The sequence below is a fragment of the Natrix helvetica genome, assembly GCF_964273705.1.
Source record: "Natrix helvetica genome assembly, chromosome: 6".
Lineage (NCBI taxonomy): Eukaryota > Metazoa > Chordata > Lepidosauria > Squamata > Natricidae > Natrix > Natrix helvetica.
Window position 1 is genome coordinate 7,130,229 of NC_138553.1, and position 19,701 is coordinate 7,149,929.

The 19,701-nt window shown below is 41.1% G+C and overlaps 1 protein-coding gene across 24 annotated transcripts in view; it reads left to right on the forward strand.

The window, feature by feature from the left end:
- The window catches only part of CELF2 (CUGBP Elav-like family member 2), an 834,627-nt gene that overhangs the window by 509,487 nt on the left and 305,439 nt on the right, over nucleotides 1–19,701 (forward strand). For all 24 annotated transcript variants that reach the window (XR_014175745.1, XM_081957836.1, XM_081957842.1 and 21 more), the window contains one exon: nucleotides 7,205–7,339. Coding sequence is in view for 23 of the 24 variants with exons in the window: in XM_081957836.1 (XP_081813962.1) it covers nucleotides 7,205–7,339 (135 nt within the window). In the remaining variant the exon portion in view is untranslated. The remainder of the gene's footprint in view (nucleotides 1–7,204; nucleotides 7,340–19,701) is intronic.

Sequence of the window (19,701 nt, forward strand, 5' to 3'; positions counted from 1 at the left end):
CGCCTGTCCAGTCACATGACCACCTAACCACGCCCGTCCAGTCACACGACCACCTAGCCACGCCCATCCAGTCACATGACCACCTAGCCACACCCACCCACCCACCAAGTCCAGCCCCCCAACAGTCTGAGTGACCGTGAATTGGCCCCCTGTTTATTTATTTATTTATTTATTTATTTCTTGGATTTCTAGACCGCCCCCTCTCCCAAAAAGGGACTCGGGGCGGTGTACAGTCAATGCAGATAAAAATACAATCATAAAACAATTAAATACATTTGGATGGTTTAAAAAGTTTGAGGACCCCTGGTTTAAGGGGTAAGTATATGCAAAAAGCAGAACATCTTAGATGTTGCATTGGTTCAGATTCAAAGGCTTCCTTGGGTTATGTTCTACATAATTTGACTTTGGTTTCCAAGTTCCTGTTTGAGAATAGAATCATAGCCATCCAGATTATAGTGAAAGCATCTTGCTCCATTTGGGACCAGCCATGGGTCTCTTCATAAAGCCTACAAACACCAGCCTTTTTTTCTACAATTGCTCCTCTCAACAACTGATACTCAGTCATTTGATGTGCTGCTGAACTCTTTCTTTGAAATGATGGTGACTTCCTGCAACACATCAATTTTCTCCCCTGCAAATATATCAACAAAGGAGAATATTTGTAGCTCAAGAGTTGAAATGAGAGATGCTGGCGGTCTCTGAATTTGGTTGACCCAAAGGTGCTTTTGCAAAAGGCAACTGGACTGGGGTTGTTGTTGTTTTTTCCTCAAGGAAGAAGACGTTTCACCTCTCATCCAAGAAGCTTCATCAGTTCTGGTGTATGGTGGGGAGGTGAAAGGATTAGTTCTGACAGGGGGAATATGTTTCTTTGCAGTCATCTGATTATCCGTACTCTCTCTAAGAGAACCTCCATAGACATCTGAGGTTGGTTGTTATCTTGCAATTTTAATTACCAAAACTAGTGTTAGCACTGAGGATGTTACGTCGTTTGGATATTGAAACATCTGCAAGAAAACAACCAAGTTCAGAGAGCACCAAGCACTCCTTGCTACAAAAATGTATCACACACACACACCTCATACACAGTCTTTCTCTCCCAGGCTCCAAGCCTGCTTAGTTGGTTGTTGTTTTTTTTAGATGAGCCAAAATTTGCAAAATGAAACTGAATGCTGGGTCATCGTGATTAACATCCACTGAACACTTGGTCCTCTGGTTTAATTTCATCTCACAATCTTTTTAATGAGAAGTTGTTGCAATTTTCCAGCCGCAAAACTCTCGGAATTTACAGTGCCACAATCTTAGATGGTGAATACCCTTCTGATTTACAGATCCGACGTATCTCATTACACGGAAGCTGGATCCTAGATGAGCGTCTTAGGAATACTTCAGGCAAACCCCAAAGCCTGGGGTTGAAGGAGGTCAGGAAAGTGAAGGTGGCACCCACAATCCTGTGTTTGGCCACTTTTCCAAGACATTTAACGCAACGGCTTCTGAATAGCAGCCTGGGTGAATGTACTAAGCAAGTTATCACTGTGAGCCACGGTGGCGCAGTGGTCAGAGTGCAGTACTGCAGGCTACTTCTGCTGACTTCCGGCTGCCTGCAATTTGGCACTTCAAATCTCACCAGGCTCAAGGTTGACTCGGCCTTCCATCCTTCGTAAAATGTAGGATTCAGATTGTCGGGGGCAATAGTCTGACTCTGTAAACTGCTTAGAGAGGGCTGTAAAGCACTGTAAAGCGGTATATAAGTCTGCTATTGCTGTTAATAAAAGGTCATACTTTGCCCTGCTGATTCCTGTCTTGTACGGGATATGCAAAAAAGAAAAAGGAAAGGCTATTACGTCTGTCCTGTGATGCCATTAGTAGCCTTCCCCTCTTGCTTGATATTCTTTATTTCTCATCAAAACAGCAACCTCTCCTGCACTCTTCGTGTCATCAAACTGGCATGTGAATTTATTTTTAATTATCCTCTGACCAGGTCAGCAAATTAGTGGCGTTTTTATTCACTTTTGCCACACACCAAAGGGCTTCCGCTGTATCCATATATCGTCTTGGCGTCTTCTTTCTTTTCTTCCTTTTTTTAAAATCCCCCCCCCCTTTTTTTTAATATTATTATAAATGCTTCGCTCTGAATTGATCTTGAAGAGCATCTATGAAAAAAGAGATGAGATTGTCCCCATAGGCTGTCGGTGTTTTTATTCCTAGAATATGCCATTACTGCATTGGCTCCAGAGACTAATGCAGAATCCGCTTTCTGACAATATAAATTGGCCCGCAGGTGATGATATCGCTGAGTTATTTCCTCTGGTGCAGATCTGTTGGCAAGTACTTGCCGCTTGTATTATGTGCCGCTCATAATCTGGCCTGATTTTTTTTTTTTATTCTCCTCTCATGAAAAATATATCTTAATATGATGAACAACATTTTCACAGTGATGGTTTTTTGGAAGCGGCTTTGAGTTAAGAAGCCCAATAGTATTTCTTGGACTTCACCCTACAGAATAAGAAATGCAAGCACCAGAAAGGTGTGAGTGTGTGTGTGTGTGTGTGTGTGTTTTGATTGTTTGTTGTTTGTTTGTTTGTGTGAGGGCAGTGAAAGATTTTTCTGCATAGCACGGTTAGAGATGCGTTATGTCTCCGCAATTATGATCTATTGGTTGAGACATCCCAAAGTCATGAGTGTTCCCTCAAAGTAAATTGGATCCAGACTTAGCATTGCATCAGTGAAACCAGCTGGGAATAAAATAAGCCTTAGCTATTTCCCCCCCCCCCCCATTAATCTAAATGGATCAACTCTACCAATGACAAATCCGAGATTGTCAATAGCACTCAAGATGCCTTCAATTTCACACATTCAAGCCAGCTCTGCCTGGAATTTGTGTGGTTGGAATGGGTCAAGACTGTCATAAATAAGCAAGCAAGCCAGCGGTTTTTCTTTTCTTTTTGTAAATTCCTGTAATAAGAGAAAACCTAAATCGCGAAACGAGCTTCTTCAAAAATTAAAGCAATATTGGCTGTTTGGCACCCCTCTCTTGAAAAGTAATGAAGTGCATTTTTCATTTCTTTTTGTTTTTCCAAGCTGACATCAACGGTAATGAGAAAATCCCCCTTTAGTTGGGGACTGGTCAGTCCCCTCTTCCTGTGTGTGAAAGTTTACCCTGCAAGCTTCACACCCTCAGTTGTGATATGGAAACTTCAGGTCTCCAATTTATTTGTGTTTTAACAGGACTGCATGTGTCACTGCAAGGGTACTACACCAGTTTCCTGCAAATGTGCTAATAGGCCATATGAGAGAATTCTACAAGCATCCATCTGCTGATTTCTAACAAGCCTGATTGGCAAGTGGATGTTACAACTGACATCTGTTCTTCCTTATTGATATGTAGATTTATGGTAATTGCTGTGAACAATAAGACACCAAATTACCTAAGGTGAACATTAAATTAAATTTTCATAGCCCCTCTCCTTATAAATACATTTTATAAAAATCTTACATTTGAAGCAGACATATTGTACATCCATTATAAGCATAATTTAATTGTGTTTTTAATCTGCCAAGCAATGAAAATCTAAGTCGCGATTCTTGCTGTACAAAATATTGCCCTATTTTGATAGCCGAGCAGTTCATATTATTGAAATGAATTAAATTCCACGTTTATTCTCAGCATTTTTTTCTCCAGCATAAAAGCTAAGAAGCATATCTAGAGGCTTGTTTTTCCAAAGGGAACTGCTCTTCCTTCTCCCCTTCCCTCCCAATGTAAATAATTAACATTTCTTCCAAAAATACTGTGCTTGTAGAATATTCAGTGGTTTCATCAGAAGATTATCAGATTATTTTTCATTTCATTTTAAAATAGAATAACAGAGTTGGAAGGGATCTTGGAGGTCTTCTAGTCCAACCCACTGCTTCGGCAGGAAACCCACTTTAGACAAATGTTTATCCAACATCTTCTTAAAACCACATCTTACAGTGTTGGGGCATTCACAACTTCTGGAGGCAACTTCTGTTCCACTGATTCATTGTTCTAACTGTCAGGAAATTTCTCCTCAGTTCTAAGTTGCTTCTCTCCTTGATCGGTTTCCACCCATTGCTTCTTGTTCTGCCCTCGGGTGCTTTGGAGAATAGCTTGACTCCCTCTTCTTTGTGGCAACCCTTGAGATATCAGAACACTGCTATCATTTCTCCCCTCGTCCTTCTTTTCATCAAACTAGACATAGTTTGTAAGTTGAGGACTACCTGTACAAGATAAGGCTTTCCATTCACACCTCTATCCACTCATCCTCCATTTCAGGTGTGCTGCCTAATGCAGGGATCTCCAACCTTGGCAACTTTAAGCCTGGCGGACTTCAACTCCCAGAATTCCCCAGCCAGCTTTGCTTGGAGACCCCTGGTCTAATGCGTCTGATTTAGTTCTTGCAAACCTTTTGCTGAATTTTTCCTTTCCTTCAAGGAAAAGGCAGAGTCAGGTTAAGCAGCCATTCCTGTCACCATCGAGATCTGATGGTTTTAATAAAGGTGGCTTAATAAAGATACCTTCTCTGGTAGCTGAGCATGAGAACACATCCAGGCTGGCTATCTAGCTGACAAAAGGTTCAGGTGATAAACAGCCAATGCATGAATATCCCCGTGGTTATACAGCTCCATCCTATTATGTCAGCCGTTAAAACTTTGAAATGAGTGTGTTTTGGACAAAGTTTGCAGCGGGTTCAAAAGAGCTCCTCTGATTTATCCCTGGCACGAAGTCAGGAAAAAAAAGCACAGTTTATTTGCACTAAGTGCCTTGTTACACATTGTGGTCTGTTAAATATAAACCTCGCCCAATTATATGGAGGTATATGAATTGACAAAGAGCAATGAGATGTTGTTGGCTCTTTCCTCTTTGTTTTGAAACTTGGCTGGATTTTTTTCCAATTCCCAGAAAGATTTGTTTTAGTAGGTAGCTGTTGCATGGAATGGAATGGAGTGGAGTGGAGTAGAATGGAATGGAATGGAATAATAGAGTGGAGTGGAGTGGAATAGAATAGAATAAATTAGAATAGAACAAGGAATAGGAAATTAGAATGGAATAGAATAGATTAGAGCAAGGAATAGAACGAGGAATAGAAAATTAGAATAGAATGGAATGGAACAGAAGAGAATAGAATAAAATAGAATAGAATAGAACAAAGAATAGGAAATTAGAATAGAATAGAGTAGAATGGAATGGAATAGAATGAAATGGAATGGAGTGGAATGGAACAGAATAGAATAGAATAGAATAGAATAGAATAGAATAGAATAGAATAGAATAGAATAGAAAATTAGAATAGAGTAGAATAGTATAGAATAGAACAAGGAATAGGAAATTAGAATACAATAGAATAGAATAGTTGGAAGAGTCCTTGGAGGTCTTCTAGTCCAACTCCCTGCTCATGCAGGAAATTTCTACTAGCAGGTAGAGGCCTTGAGAAAGATCCTGGCCCTTATTTATTCTGATATCCATCACCAGAAAATTATTACATACACTGAGTTTCCTACAGAATGAAAAATATGAGGAATCTGTTTGTGCCTTTTGCATTGGTTGTTTGACATGTGCAGCTAATTTTTCTGTTACTGAAGCTTCCTGCACAACAATCTAGGGATTGTGCAGGAAGTCTGCATGTATTAATTAAATTCCCCTTGATTAAAGTACCTTCAGAGCTCTGAGTAAATGTTCAGTGATCATCTTTACTGCAATGGAAATTGTTTGAACTGCGTGACTCAGATGACTTCTCCTAATTCTGAGCCACAGTGGATTTGACTTTACAGCAAATTATCCCTGGTGAAACCAGACTGATGGATTGCTAGGCAGTAGCCCAGCTTCTTTTCTTCTCTTCTTTTCTCCCTTTTGAAGTCGACGCATCGTTGCTAGATAACAACTGTATTCTTGCCATGCTTTCTAAAAAAAAATTGTAAGGAGGAAGAGATGCTGCTCGTCTTTGACATACGTTTTGATAAACAACTCAGAGGTATCCCAAGATAATTTCCCCAGCATTTTTGATGGCGGCCTCGTGGCGCAACTCATGCTTCGCATTCATCAGGCCTCATGCTGAGTCCCTGTCATCTGCTCCGTCAGAACAGGTTCCTTTTTAAAATGAAAATCAAGAAAACTGGAAAATTACAGTCTTTGCAAATCCCAAGTCAAGTCAGACTTTATTTTGGTGAAAGACCAATACAGAACGAAATAGTTAAGAGGAGGATCAAACATAAAAGACAAGCTAAGAGAATAGAGGTAGCCCTCGACTTCTGGCCACCATGGAGCCCAAAAAACTATGTTGTTAAGTGAGACATTTGTTAAGTGAGTTTTGCTCCATTTTACGACCTCTCTTGCCACATTGTTAAATGAATCGCTGCAGTTGATAAGTTAGTAACCTGGTTGTTAAATGAATCTGGTTTCCCCGTTGACTTTGCTTGTCAGAAGGTTGCAAAAGGGGATCACTTGTGGTGGCGTCATGATGGCGCAGTGGTTAGAATGCAGTATTGCAGGCTAATTCTGACGACTGCCAGTGGGTCAAGCCTTACTAGCTCAAGGTTGACTCAGCCTTCCATCCTTTCGACGACGATAAAATTAGGATCCAGATTGTTCGGGGCAATCTGCTGACTCTGTAAAACTGCTTAGAGAGTTCTGTAAAAGCACTATGAGGAGGTATATAAGTCTAAGAGCCAGGGGTGGGTTGCTGCCGTGATTACTGCCGGTTCCGCGCACATGCGCAGTAGCCCATAAATAGGTCCGTGCATGCGCGGAACATTAAAAAATGAAAAAAACAACATGCCCCACCGACCAAGGAACCGGTTTGGAGGCATGGCAGGCCTGGGTCGCTGCCAGTTCTGGCGACCCAGGCCGGGAAATCACTACCTGTTTGGCAGAAGTGGTCCGAATCACCTCTGCTAAGGGCTCTTGGTATTGCTATCACATGACCTTAGGACACAACGAGGGTCATAAGTGTGAACCAGTTACCAAGAGTCTGAATTTTGATCACATGGCCGCGGGGATGCTTCAGTGTTCGGAAGTGTGGAAAAAATGGCTGTAAGTCACTTACTTCAGTGCTGTTGGAACTTTGAATATTCCCTAAAAAAAAGTCGAGGACTACCTGTATGATGGGACGTTTCACACTGGGTTGGTGGATTTAAAACAAATCGTTTGCATCTGGTATCTGACTTCACTAGCTCTCCTTTTTCTCTGCAGGGATGAATGCTTTACAGCTACAAAATTTGGCAACCTTAGCAGCTGCAGCGGCCGCGGCCCAGTCCTCAGCCAACACCACCAATGCGAATCCACTCTCCACAGCATCAGGGGCCCTTGGTGCACTCACAAGCCCAGGTACGCACGCTCGAACAGAGCGCTGTTCTTCCCACCTTGGTTCCAAAGAAGGAGGGCAAATAGAGAGATTTAAACATTATCCTCCTCCTAGCCATGTGTGCAGTGGGATTCTGGTATATGAATGATGGGTCCATTGCAGTGGTGGGTTACAACCGGTACGTCCCGGTACAGGCGTACCGGTGCCTGCCGGGAGCATCAGGTACTGTTCCGGTACGGTGCTCCGGAGGGCCCGCCCGCCCACCTGCGCTCCTTACCTGTATTTGAGCTGTTCGGGGCTTCCGCGCACGGAGCGTACGGTGCCTGCGTGACACTCCGTCAAGCAGCTGGAGCATCGCGGGCAGTAAGTATACATGCATGCACTGCACACGTGTGCGTGCGTGCTGCACACGTTCATGTGGTGGACGCCCGACTCCGTTGCACCGTACTGGGTTGCAACGGGATCCAGAACCCACCACTGGTCCATTGGAGGTTTTATTCCAACGTATTCCTCTTTGTGTGTGGTAAAATATGTTTTTTTTCCCATCAACAATGGAAACTTGGTCAGGGTGTCTTCAGAGGGAGGTGCAAAAGTCAAGATGGCAGCCATGTTGATATGATTGAAGTTCCCCTGTTGTTGTTGTTTTATGTGTGTCATTTGATTATTCCATCACAACAGAGGTGGGTTCCTACCGGTACGGTACAGTTTGGCCAAATAGGTAGTAACTCCGGCAGATACGTGACCGTACCGGTTCTATCCTCGGTGGCGCCATCTTGATTTTCTGTTCTGCACATGAGTACAACAATCTTCATTGAAAAAATGTACTTTTTTTCCTTTTTTAATGTTGTGCGCATGCTTTAAGTGCAAGTGCGCACGCACGCGGAGCACAAAAATTTTCAGGTAGTAATGGCAGCAGGAACCCGCCCCTGCATCACAGCCACCATCTTGGCCTATGTGGGTATATCTTGCAGATACCCTTCCTGAACTGTGATTTCAAATATGTATTAACTCTGTTGTTTTAAATTTTAATAAGGACTTCAGATTGGGGAATCTCAATGAGTAATCCTTCAAACTGGGTCTCTCCTTTCTATTGCCAAGGTTTCTTTTTGAAAAGACATTTTACCTACTTCAGGTGGCTAACCCTCTCAAATAAGAGAACAGAATTTCAACCAGGGGATAATAATTCATTCATGGATCATTGCAGGCAATTTAAGCTTGAGAATTTGGGGGACCATATTTCATTGTGAACATTTTCTACATACTTATCCATTACATTTTCTTTTGATTTTTTTTTTAAATAATGATAATTTATTTTATCTTTACATTGCACCTAGTAAACATTTACCCTGGTTTTGCCTGTTACCGTATTTATCCAATTGTGTCAACTGTTTATTTTCTTTCAAAAACCCCAGAATGTTAACAATCCTAGAAAAGATGGAGCCTTCTTTGATACTGTTTCTTTTAATTTTGGACACTCTTGATCTTCTCTTGAAGCTTCTGAAAAGCTTTTCAGAGGAAAAGGCAAATGTGCTTCTGTGTCCTTTGGGGGAAATTAAATCAGGTTTCTCACATCAGGATAAATTTAAAGATTTGTGGGATGCCCCCCCCCCCCCCATGCAACGTCTAATTTATTCCATTCCTAAACTGCTATTTCATAGAAATGATTGTAATTCTTAGAGGTTCCAGAGAGATCATGGCCCTAAAATGCAGGAATAGCCCTTTTCCTTAGCTTTTCATCCTGAAGCAAAATATACTTTAGTTGACTTGTAAATCATTCCCTTTTTATTATGGTATATTACTACGGGGCGGGGGTGGGTTCTGCCAGTTTGCTCGTGTGCACGCTTTGCACATGCGCATGCACAGTTCAATGGAAATTGTTCTGCACATGCGCAGAACTCAAAAAAAAGATGGCGACGGCGGCAACCAGGGAACCGGTTCAGGGGCATGGCCAGCCTGGATCACTGCCGGTGCTGCGACCCAGGCCGGCATACCACTACCGGTTCGGCTGAACCAGGCCGAACCAGTAGGAATCCACCTCTGGTGCACAGTTTCAGTTCTGTTGTGAACTTTCATGATTCATGGCAGCCATGCAAAATACCTTTTGTGTTTTCTCTTTGGGAACGGGAATGTAGAATCTACCATTGCTACATTTTTGTCACACCAACCAGACCAACAATTCTCTCTCAAGTAGTCAAGCAAAGAAGAAGAAAAAATATTCTAGCTGTTTTCCTCCAAGTCAGCCAGCAACCTTTTTCTCCTTATCTCTTTGCTCCAGAGCTGGACAAATGCTCAGTGACCAGTAATGCTTAGCATTTGCAGATTTCACATGTATCTGATGTTCCCTGATTTGCCACACAATCACCTTGGTTGACTTTTCCCAAATTTTAATGCTGTCTGTATTGTGGATTCCACTTCTGGCACCCATCTTTAGGAAAGAATAGTGTTTTTCGACCCGGTGTAGAATTTACACAGCTGAGTAGCGGTTTGGCAGAGAATGGAATGCAAAATAATCCTACATAGGGATTAAATACCAATTGAAGATGCTAAAAAGCAAATGGAATTATTGAAGACAACACACAACTTTGTGTAGGGTGGGGCTTGCCTTTTGCTTCCACCCCGGTGACATCATTTGGCCCACAAAAATGGAAATACAACAGGTTTCCGGCAAGGGATTGGATCCTTTTCCATACCCCCATCACAATCAAATTAAAAGCAGATTTTGCACGCTTCGGGTATGTGTTGTGGGGAGTTGTGTTGCCAAAATCTGTTTATCCATCTACTAAGTTGGATGATTTTGAATTACTGGCTGTCTTTTCGGTCTGTTTTATTGTGAGAAAAGGATTGTGGAGAAATTGTGTACGGTGCGCTACAGAAGGGTGGGCTATAAGAGTACAAATCTGAGTGAGTATTGCTGCTATTGAAAATGGGCTATATTAAAACAGTTTCAGCTGTGTAGGCATTCATTTGTTCCTGCTTCCAAGCATTGCTTATAAAAAGAGAGGCATCATCTCCAAACTAAGTTAAAATTCATTTTCTTTTAAAATGACCGTGACTTTTTCATACTAGCTCCTAACCACAGATTCTATCAAGCCCAGGAGTGTCTTTTCAGCATGATTCATATGTAATTCTGCTACAAATAAAATCCCAGATTTGTTTACTGGTACAAAATTCAGAATATGCTGTTCTGGTTAATTTAACAGTCTTCCTTAGCACGGGGGTGGGGGGTGGGGATTGCGTACAGGAGAAAAATCTGCTCTCTTGACTTTAATGAAGCTGCTTTAATGAACATGTTCTAAGCATTATTAAACTTGGAAATGTGTTTAATAGCTAGAGAATGGCCTTAGAGCATCATTGTACATTTATATAGAAGCTGGAGGTTATTAACTTTCATAAATCAACTTTAAAATTAGAGAGCAAAGTTGCTCTACCACTGGGGAAATGCTGCTATAAGAGTGTTGACAACAACTACTTTTATACATACATTTATATCTGAGAACGTCAGATAAGTTTGCAGGGTAAGGATCAATGAGCTATTAAGAAAACCATTGTTTTCCATGCAGCTCAGCTATAAGCTTTAGCCCACCTACTACATGAGAAGTTATCTGTGCTCAGGGTTGGAAGGGGCCTTGGAGGTCTTCTAGTCCAACCCCCTGCTCAAGCAGGAGACCCTATACCATTTCAGATAGGTGGCTGTCCAGTCTCTTCTTAAAAACCTCCAAGGATGAAGCACCCACAATGTCTGAAGGCAAGCCGCTCCATTGGTTAATTGTCTCACTGTTAAGAAGTTTCTCCTTAGTTCCAGGTTGCTTCCCTCCTTGATGAGTTTCCATCCATTGTTTCTTGTCCTGCCTTCTGATGCTTTGGAAAATAAGCTGAGCCTCCTCATCTTTATGACAGCTCCTCAAATACTGGAATACTGCTATCATGCCCTCCCCTTCCCCCCAGTCCTTCTTTTCTCCGGACTGGCCATACCAAAATCCTGCAACCGTTCTTCGTGTTTTCAATCTCCAGGCCCTTCATCATCTTAGTTGCTCTTCTTTGCACTTTTTCCAAAGTCTCAACATCTTTTTTGTAATGTGATAACCAAAACTGGATCGCTCTCCCTTCCTTGTCCAGAATTTACTTTTTTTTCCCCCTCAGAATTTTCCTTTGTTGATGAATATTGATAACTGAAGGGACAGCTGCCATCTTAAATTTCATCTGGGTTTCCTCAGTAGGTCCAGCAGTTGGGTGGCATTGTTTAATTATGGTGAAATAATTGTGCGTTCGTGAGAATGTGCCCCTTTATCTGCAACTAGTGCTGATAATCTGACGTTGCCCTAGTTATTTATTTATAGGGGGGAAATGTCCGGACCAAATGTAATTTCTAATGTTGGATTTTCCCCCTTACCAGAGGGAGCCCCCTGAAGCCATTACCACGGCAACTCCACTGCGCTGTACAATAGAAGCCAGTATACGGCAGTACAGAAGAAGCCACTTTAAGGCACAACAGGCTGTATCATAACAGAACACACATCCTGAGGGGTTTTAGGGGTGTCTTACCCCCACAGTATTTGTTTCCAGAGAGTAAGTCATCTGCGTACCAAGTTTGGTTGAAATTGCTCGAGGCGTTCCAGAGTTATGCTGGAACATACATACACACACACACATTTAGGTCGGTCGGTCAGTCGGTCGGTCGGTCGGTCGATCGATCGATAGATAGATAGATAAAGTATCAGTGTGGTTTAATAGGTTCTTTTAGGTCATCAGAGACAAGAGTTTTGACATCTTTTGATACTTTGGAGAAAGTGAGCCTAGGATGTCTGGGAATCTGCTGCTTTTAAAACAGTGGCCTCAGAAGAAGAATACAGCATTAATTCTTATGCCCTGCATATGAATTAATGCATTTTATGTCTGCATAAAAAAGTCTGCATTTATCTTATACTTCTCCCAGGAAAAGAGCAATACGCAGCCCAAGATCTCTTCTGCAGATTCCTTGAGAAAGGGATATTTATTCGCTTTGCTGAGTCCGTTGTTTTATTCTAACTTTTCCAGTACTTGAAGGGCTGTCACAGAAAAGAGAGATTGACGTATTCTCCAAAACACCTGAGGGCAGGACAAGAAGTAATGAGTGGAAGCTTGTTAAAGAGAGATCTAACCTAGAAGTAAGGAGACATTTTCTGACAGGGAGGATGATTAATCAGTGGGACATCTAGCCTCCCAAAGTTGTGGTGCTCCATCACTGGATGTTTTCAAAAATAAACACTTGACCTGGATAATATAAGGTCTCATGCTTTCAACACAGGGTTGGACTAGAAGACCTCCAAGGTCCCTTCCAACCCTATAATTCTGTGTTCTATGTTTTCTGTCCTATTCTGGGTAATCGTCCATAGAGATGTAAAAGAGGGGGGAAAAGAGACGTTGAACCTAGTAAAATAAATGAGGTAGCCATATTACAATGATATAACCATTTTATTTGGCTATAAAGCCAAATCTAACTTTGGCCAGCTTGTCAGAAACTTTATTGGCACAAGATTTTATCCTTCAGGGAACAAGGCAGTAGAATGCAAGGAATATTGCAGCCGGCTAGGGAATTCTGGGAGTTGAAGTCCACACATTTTTAAATTGCTAAGGTTGAGAAATGCTGATCGGAACCGTTTTTCCCCTAGCAACAGCCCTCCCTGAATGCTGCTATCAAGCAAAAACATCGATTCAATAGTCTTGTTCCTCCTTACAAACTCTACATCTAAACTAAAAACAACCCTTGTTAAGATGTTCTTTTGATTTCAACTTTCTTATCTAGTGCTAAATTTTCCGGTCTATTAAATACTTTGTAAACCTGAATAAAAGCTTTCCCTGGCTGTTCCTGGTTCCATGGGAGAGCTCTATTTAGCTCTACAAAAGCCACGTGTTCCATTTCTAAAGCGTTTCCATTTAAATCTAGGCTAGAGTGCAGCATTTATATTTTGCTTTTTAAGATGGGAGAAATAAGTGCCCTTTTTATTATTATTTTATTTTATTTTTAAAAAAATTGCCTGTACATTTTTGCAGTGGCAAGAGTACTGGGGAAGGATCAAAATATCAGAATATAAAGAATAAATATTTAGAATATACATTGCTTCCCAAAGAAGTACAGACCCTTATTATAAATGGATCATCAGACAATTGTGGGGGGAAATCATCTCGTTCAGCTCAGGTTAAGAGGCAGAAAAACATTTTTTAAAACCCACACTATCTTCTGAATGTTACATAAGCACGACACAATTATCCCCTACTTTTGGTCAAACTCCAAGAAAATATTCATGCATTAAAAAAAAAACATTTCCCTTTTTCCTATTTTCTGTTTAACTTTTATGGACCATCTAAAGCAGGGGTGTCAAACTCAAGGCCCAGGGGCCAGATCCAGCCCGCGGGGTACTTAGATCTGGCCCGCGGGGTTGCCATGGAAACAGTGAAGTACCGGGCCATGCGTGGTGCCTCTGCCAGGGAAAACGGAGCTCACAAGGGCGGTGTGGAGCCCTCCCGGGCTCCATTTTCTCTGGCAGAGGGTTGCAGGAGGTCATTGCAGCCAAAAAACGGAACCTGCCAGTTTTTGCTGGCACAGCACTAAGGCCACCAGAGGTGCCCCCGACACAAGTGCCGTCAAGCTGGCCATGCCCACCCTGGCCACACCCACCCCGGCCCCCTGAGGTCAAACACAACCCTGATGTGGCCCTCAATGATCGAGTTTGACACCCCTGATCTAAAGCATCTAATTTAAAACTCCTTCCCTCCAAGTTGTCCCATATTAGTACATTCATGGAAATAGTTACTTTGCCTTTAAATGTATATATGCAACAATCTTGATCCCAATTTGCTTGGTCTTCCCTCTACAAATTTTATTGTATTTCCAAAGTTAAAATGCAAAATAAAGAAAAGAAGAAACAAACGGATAACCATCAAATGCTAATAATAAAAGTAAAAAAAATGTGTACGAAAAAAAATAGAAAATGACAAATATATCATTCACACTATTAAATATAAAAAGTCCACCCTGGTTGAATGCTGAAAAATATATCAAAAATATCTGCTGCATTTTCCTTCCCTTACATAACAGGTAATTCCCCTACAAGTATAAATTTTCCCATCTATATTTTGCTTGGTTTTCCCTCATGTATGAAGAACAAATCTGATTGGACACAGGTATAACTATTAAGGATTAGCTGATAACCCGGCGTTGCTCAGGTATTTATAGATGTTGAAGCTTTTGTCTGACAGGGAGCCACTGAGAGGGGCTTTTCCTCCCCCAACTTCCATGCCCATCATCCCTGCCCTCTCCCTTCCCCCTCCCATGTGCTCCTCTTTCCCGCCCTGTCTACGATCCTGGCACTTTGCCCCAAATCCATCAAGCACTTCCCCATTGGTCCACTGGAGGGTATCCACGTTACAGCTGGCTTTCCAGAGGAAGCTGCAAAGGAACTGACATCACAAACAATTGCCACTCTAGAACGCCGCACTTGGTCTCCTTAACGGCCAGGCTCTCCCTTCCCCCTCCCATGACATCACAAACAATTGCCGCTCTAGGATGCCACACTCACTTTCCTTAACGGCCCAGGCGTTCCAGAGTTATACAGGAACACACACACATCGACACACACCCCATGGGAGTCTTACCCCCCCACACATAGTATTTGTTTCCAGAGGGTAAGTCATCTGTGTACCAAGTTTGGTTGAAATTGCTTGAGGCGCTCCAGAGTTATGCTGGAACATACATGCATACATACATACATACATACATACATACATACATACATACATACAGCCTTTTACATAGCTAGACAGACAAACAGACAGACAGATAGATGAGATTAAAAGCAGCAAAATAGACTTCTTTCTCCACTCTTATTGCAGTCGCAGTTTGCAGCTAGTGGTCTTGAGTGTGTTGAGTGATTTGGGGAAGAAGGGACCAGAGAGCCTCTGCAGGTATCTCTTAGATAAAATTGCTTGAATTTGTCTGGCGTTGGATTGCTGCCTTTGTGGATCTTGTGCAGTTGTCTGAGCAGTAGTCATGCCTAGTAATTTGAAAGGAGTTCAGGTCCATCAGCCCGATGACTGGGTCCTTGGGGCTTTGAACCCTGCCACTTTTCTCTTAGTTCCATGTCCTTCTTGGTTGGTTAAGTCATCCCAGGAGGCAATATGTCATTGATCCAGCAGAGATGGATGTCTTTTTGTGGGAGGAGATGCTTGGAAGGAAATAATGGATTTCTTTCTCTCTCAAGAGGGCATAACGGGATGTAAAGGTTCTAAATAATTTTGTCCAGACTCTACTCTTTCCTTTTCAGGGAAGGTTATTGAGAAGATAGTAGGCTTACTACTCCAAAGACCCTGGAGGAAGTGATTTATCTGGATCTTTTTTAGAGAGGTTTCAGTCTGAATACAATACCAAGCTCAGTAGTGGGATTCAAATAATTTAACAACCAGTTCTCTGCCCTAATGACCAGCTGGGTAGGCAGGGCTTGGTGGTCATGTGACTAGGTGGGCATGGCCAACTCAACATCACGTCGATGGGCGCTTCGCCTTAGCTGTTACAATGCAATAAGGGTTAACCGGAGAGGCAGTTTCTGTTATTAGGGCAACAAAGATTAGGCTAGAAACAACACCAGAATGTTTCCTTCCTGCCTTCCTTACAGGATTAGCCCTGTAAAGTGGGGAAAAACCAAAATGGGATTTCTTCCAACAACTGGTTCTCTGAACTGCTTAGAAAGTTAACAACCGGTTCTCCCAAATAGATGCGAACTGGCTGAATCCCACCACTGACCAAGCTGTATTAGTAATGAAGTCCATCAGGCCAGAGATTGGGGGAGAGTGCTGGGCCACCTTGATATCTCAGCAGCTTTTGATATACTTAACATGGTATCTTACTGGACCAGTTTAGGAGGTTTTTAGTTGGGGCCCCTGTTCTCCAGTGGTTCTTCTGCTCCAAGGTCAGTTTGGTATTGTGGTATTGTGAGGGGACGAGACCAAAATCCGTGAAATGAATAAGGGGACATCTACTAATATAATATGGATGTGACTCTCTCCTACTCTGTTTTGGGTTAGTTTCCATCAATTTATCCATATATAGCATTACAAAAAAAAATCAACGCCATCTAAAGCTGTGAAGGTACTTCTGAGTTATATGCCAGGGATTTGGAAATTTATCATATGAAAGACTACGGATTAACTGAACACAGTGCAGCAAAAAAGATTACTCTTTGATATTGTTAAGAGAGCATGTCACCAGGATTAAAATCTTGGATCGATAATGCATTCATTGAAAAACCAGCTGCCTGTTAGTGTGAGGGGAAGAGGGAAGGTGCATTTTTAAAAAGCAGCTGAGTGACTTTCTTTTTCCTGTTTTCTTCTTTTCTCTCCTTTTCTCCATTTCTTTACATAGTGAGGCTTTTTTTAAAAACAGTTGCAATCTTCCTATGACACAGTTTTCACTAGCATAGGTTAACTGCTTTACATGTGCCATAGGCAGCATTTGTTTGGGAACAATAAAAGTCAATACAAATCAAAATTGACACCTGTTAGCCATTATGGCACCAGCTCATCCAATGCCCAGTTTTACCCTAAGCCTTCTGACATTATTGCTTGCAAGGTACGATTTTTTAAATCTGGAATTAATCTTGCAAGGTGATATCTTTCATCCATTCCTGGGCCATATCTCTTTCGGTTCAATTAACTATGAAAATAAAAGTACCCAGCAAAATAGGAGGCCTTACAATGAGTTATTGTATTGTAACAGTCTTTCCCATATTTATATTCTTCTTGTTACAATGCACATCAATGCCAAACATCCAACAATTTGTCCACCTATGAGATAGTAGTGATATTGTAGAGTCCTTGATGCTCTCTGAAGTTTGTTTGTTTGCAGATGTTTCATTACCAGAGTTGGTAACATCTTCAGTGTTTCATGCAAATGCCTGCAAGCAAATGAATAGAATAGAATAGAACTGAACTGAACTGAACTGAACTGAACTCTTTATTGACCAAGTGTGATTGGACACACAAGGAATTTCTTTTCAGTGCATAAGCTCTCATTGTACATAAAAGCTATAAGTGATAAATCATGATCATAGTCATGATGAAAATACAGTGTTCATAAATCATAAGATGCACGTGGTAGTGAAACTAAGTAGTGATAGTGAACTTACTGAAACTAAGCTCAGAGAGTATCAAGTTAATCTACAGTTAATCCTTGAGCTATGTTTATTCTCTTCCATTAACAGTGATAATGTCCAGGGAAATGAAATATCTAGGTTTAGAGAGCAAGAAACTGGGTGGATGTGGATGAGATCGGAAAGAAAACTATCATCTCTAGTGTAAGAATATGGTTTTTCAAATATGCTATTTTACCAAGTAACTGGAAAAAAATATAATAACCATTCGTGATGTCTTAATACCACATATCGAAGGATGGCTTGTTTAAGTGATCCGTAGACTCTTCAGATCAACCATATCAGAAGTCCATCTCATGCCAATTTCACATCAATATGATTTTCTTTCCCTTTTTTTGCACCTGTATGGACATTTAGCACCGAAAGACAGTTGCTGGCACCCATTACAGGTGAAATTCACTTCACAGCTACAGTATATGACCAGTTTGGTTCAATCATTTTTAATCATGGAGTTATCAAGTCCTGCTTTCAGCTTGGCAGCACAAAAGGGTGGGCCTGCTACCGTGTTCTCCTCAGTCATTTACAAGGGGCAGTGACCAGGAGTAGGCTGTGAGCCCTGAGCAGTCAGAATTAATTTAGTGCTTAATAAAACTGCTCACCTGAAGGAGCTTTAATATTAAGTGGCTCCTTGCAGTCAGCAGCCTGGCCTCATGGTTCATTCAATTGGTGGGTTTCCAGGAATAGAACTCCATGCAGTTAAAGTGGGCCTGGAGATCTAATTCATCAAATACTCATTAGCTTAGTGTTTAAAAAGTCTCAATCACGGATTAGAACCATTAGTTATTTACAGTATGTTAGCCTAGAGTTGGATGGACTCTCCCTGATCAGGTGAGTAACATTTTCTTTACATTATGTCAAATGACCCAGCTAAATGTAGGTGAAGAAAACACCTTCCGCCTTAATGTGCAAATTGACAGGCGGAATTAATTTTTATCAGATGGTGAAAAGCCAAGTAATCAAAATTATAGCAGTCTTCCGCTATCTCAAGGGTTGCCACAAAGAAGAGGGAGTCAAGCTATTCTCCAAAGCACCTGAAGGCAGGACAAGAAGCAATGGGTGGAAACTAATATGCATCTGGAATGGAACTGCATCTACATGGAGGGAAGTATGCAGTGGAGTACCCCAAGGCTCTGTTTTGGGCCCAGTACTCTGCAACATCTTCATCAATGTTTTGGACGAGGGAATAAATGGGGAACACATCAAATTTGCAGATGACACCAAGCTGGCAGGAATAGCCAACACTCCAAAAGATAGGCTAAAGATACAGAAGGATCTTGACAAACTTGAACATTGATAAGGTGACCAACTTTTTTACAATGAAAAGGAGGACAAATAAATTGGAAAAAATATATCGTAAATAAAAGAAATATTTTATTCATTGCAACAATAATACACTAAAATATGATATATGCATAATAAAAACATTTGCAACATTTTATATTGTAATTATGCTTACATGCCTGTTAATTATTATTTAAATGAGTACTTTTCCATTGAATTAATATTTTTTGTCAATGTATCATCTTCTAACAATATATTGGAAATATCTGAACAAGAAATATCCCTCATATTGAATTTTACGGCAAGTGCTGTAGCTAGAGTATCAACATTCAATCTCGATTTCTCACTTGTCGAAAAATCATTGGCAATTGAAAAAAACTCTTTCAACTGCTGCATTAGTTCCAGGGCAGCACAACGTAAATTGAACAAGTATAAATAAATGTTCACATGGAATATGTTCATTTTTGAAATGGCTGAAAATAACCACCCATCTTTTATCAATTTCAACATGTTGATTTTCCCATTGTATTAATTTTTCAGAATTTAAATATACATTCAGTCTTCTAATTTCTTCAAAGAGACAATTGTCGTCTATTTTAATGTCTAGCATTTCTTTAGATAAAAATTCAACACAAGATTCAATATCTGTTCAATATACTTGCGATGAAGTAAAAAAAACACCATTAAAAATTGTTTAATAAAATACGTCACATAACGCGCAACAGATTAGTCTTCAAATATCGAAAAGGAGGACATGTAGGAGGACACTTTTCGAGGGAGGACAGAACTTACAAAAGAAGGACTGTCCTCCCTAAAGGAGGACGGTTGGTCACCTTAACATTGAGCACTATCTAACAATATGAAATTCAATGGTGAAAAGAGTAAGGTTCTACATTTAGGCAACAAAAATGAAATGCACAGGT